Source organism: Apis dorsata, unplaced genomic scaffold (assembly GCF_000469605.1).
Source record: "Apis dorsata unplaced genomic scaffold, Apis dorsata 1.3 scaffold_150, whole genome shotgun sequence".
NCBI classification, from domain to species: Eukaryota; Metazoa; Arthropoda; class Insecta; order Hymenoptera; family Apidae; genus Apis; species Apis dorsata.
The window spans coordinates 61363-62367 of record NW_006263441.1 but is presented as its reverse complement, the minus strand read 5'-3'; the positions used below and the strand labels follow the sequence as shown (position 1 = coordinate 62367).

Here is a 1005-nt window from a genome sequence, read left to right as displayed (position 1 = left end):
AGGATGGTTTACCTTGAGGGGCGGTGGTAGCCGTTGCTGCGTGTCCTGGACAGCTCCGCGTTTCGTTTCAGGTACAAAGGCGTGAAGCCATTGGTGAGACAACCGTGGCCGAACTCCTCCTCCTCCTTCTGACACGTGTCCAGACTCTCGAAGCTACGGTAAGGCCTGATTCTGGAAAAGTGGTCCACGTTTCCAAAACCATTTGGCAGAGCCTTGTCGTAGTCCTGTTCGAGGCTATCCGGAGACGTGTTCCCGGGATGGGAGGCGTTCGACCGGTTCGGATACTCCAACGAGTCGAAGCTGTAGCTAGAGGGCGAGAGGGTGGCGCAGGTCCTCTCCAACGACTCGAATTGAAGGAGGGAGCTCGATCTCGAGGAGGCGGACGATCTCGACGATCTCGGCGAAGCCGGATAATCGTCAAACACCGCCTGGTGCTCCCGCTGCTGCTGCTCCCGCTCGTTGCCGCCGTTGTACTTGCCGCCCCTTCGCCTCTTCTTCCTCGCCGCCCCCGAATTGCACTCGCTCCCGCTCCCGTCCAACCTTTCGTCTTTCCAGAGAAAACAGAGGAAACACAGTGGATGTAATTGACTTTAATCTATTAGTTTCTTTTTTTCTTATAATTTTTTTTTAATAATTGTCTTTAATTTATTAGTTTTTTAGTTTATAAGTTAGTTTATAGTTTTTTAGTTTATTTACCTTTTCGTTCGATTTTCGTAATCGCCTTTATTAGTTTTTTGTTTTTTTTTTTAATTTATAATTTTTTTTAGTAATTGCCTTTAATCTATTAGTTTCTTGTTTTTTTAGTTTATAATTTTTTTTAGTAATTGCCTTTAATCTATTAGTTTATAATTTTTTTTAATAATTGCCTTTAATTTATTAGTTTCTTTAGTTTTTTTAGTTTATAATTTTTTTTTAATAATTGCCTTTAATTTATTAATTTCTTGTGTTTTAGTTTATAATTTTGTTTAATAATTGCCTTTAATTTATTAATTTTCTAGTTTATAA

General features: G+C 40.2%; 1 protein-coding gene across 2 annotated transcripts in view; it reads right to left on the bottom strand.

The window, feature by feature from the left end:
- Nucleotides 1–1005, bottom strand: part of LOC102681365 — a 23321-nt gene that overhangs the window by 6541 nt on the left and 15775 nt on the right. For both annotated transcript variants that reach the window (XR_004150103.1, XM_006613470.2), the window contains exon 4: nt 13–547. Coding sequence is in view for 1 of the 2 variants with exons in the window: in XM_006613470.2 (XP_006613533.1) it covers nt 13–547 (535 nt within the window). In the remaining variant the exon portion in view is untranslated. The remainder of the gene's footprint in view (nt 1–12; nt 548–1005) is intronic.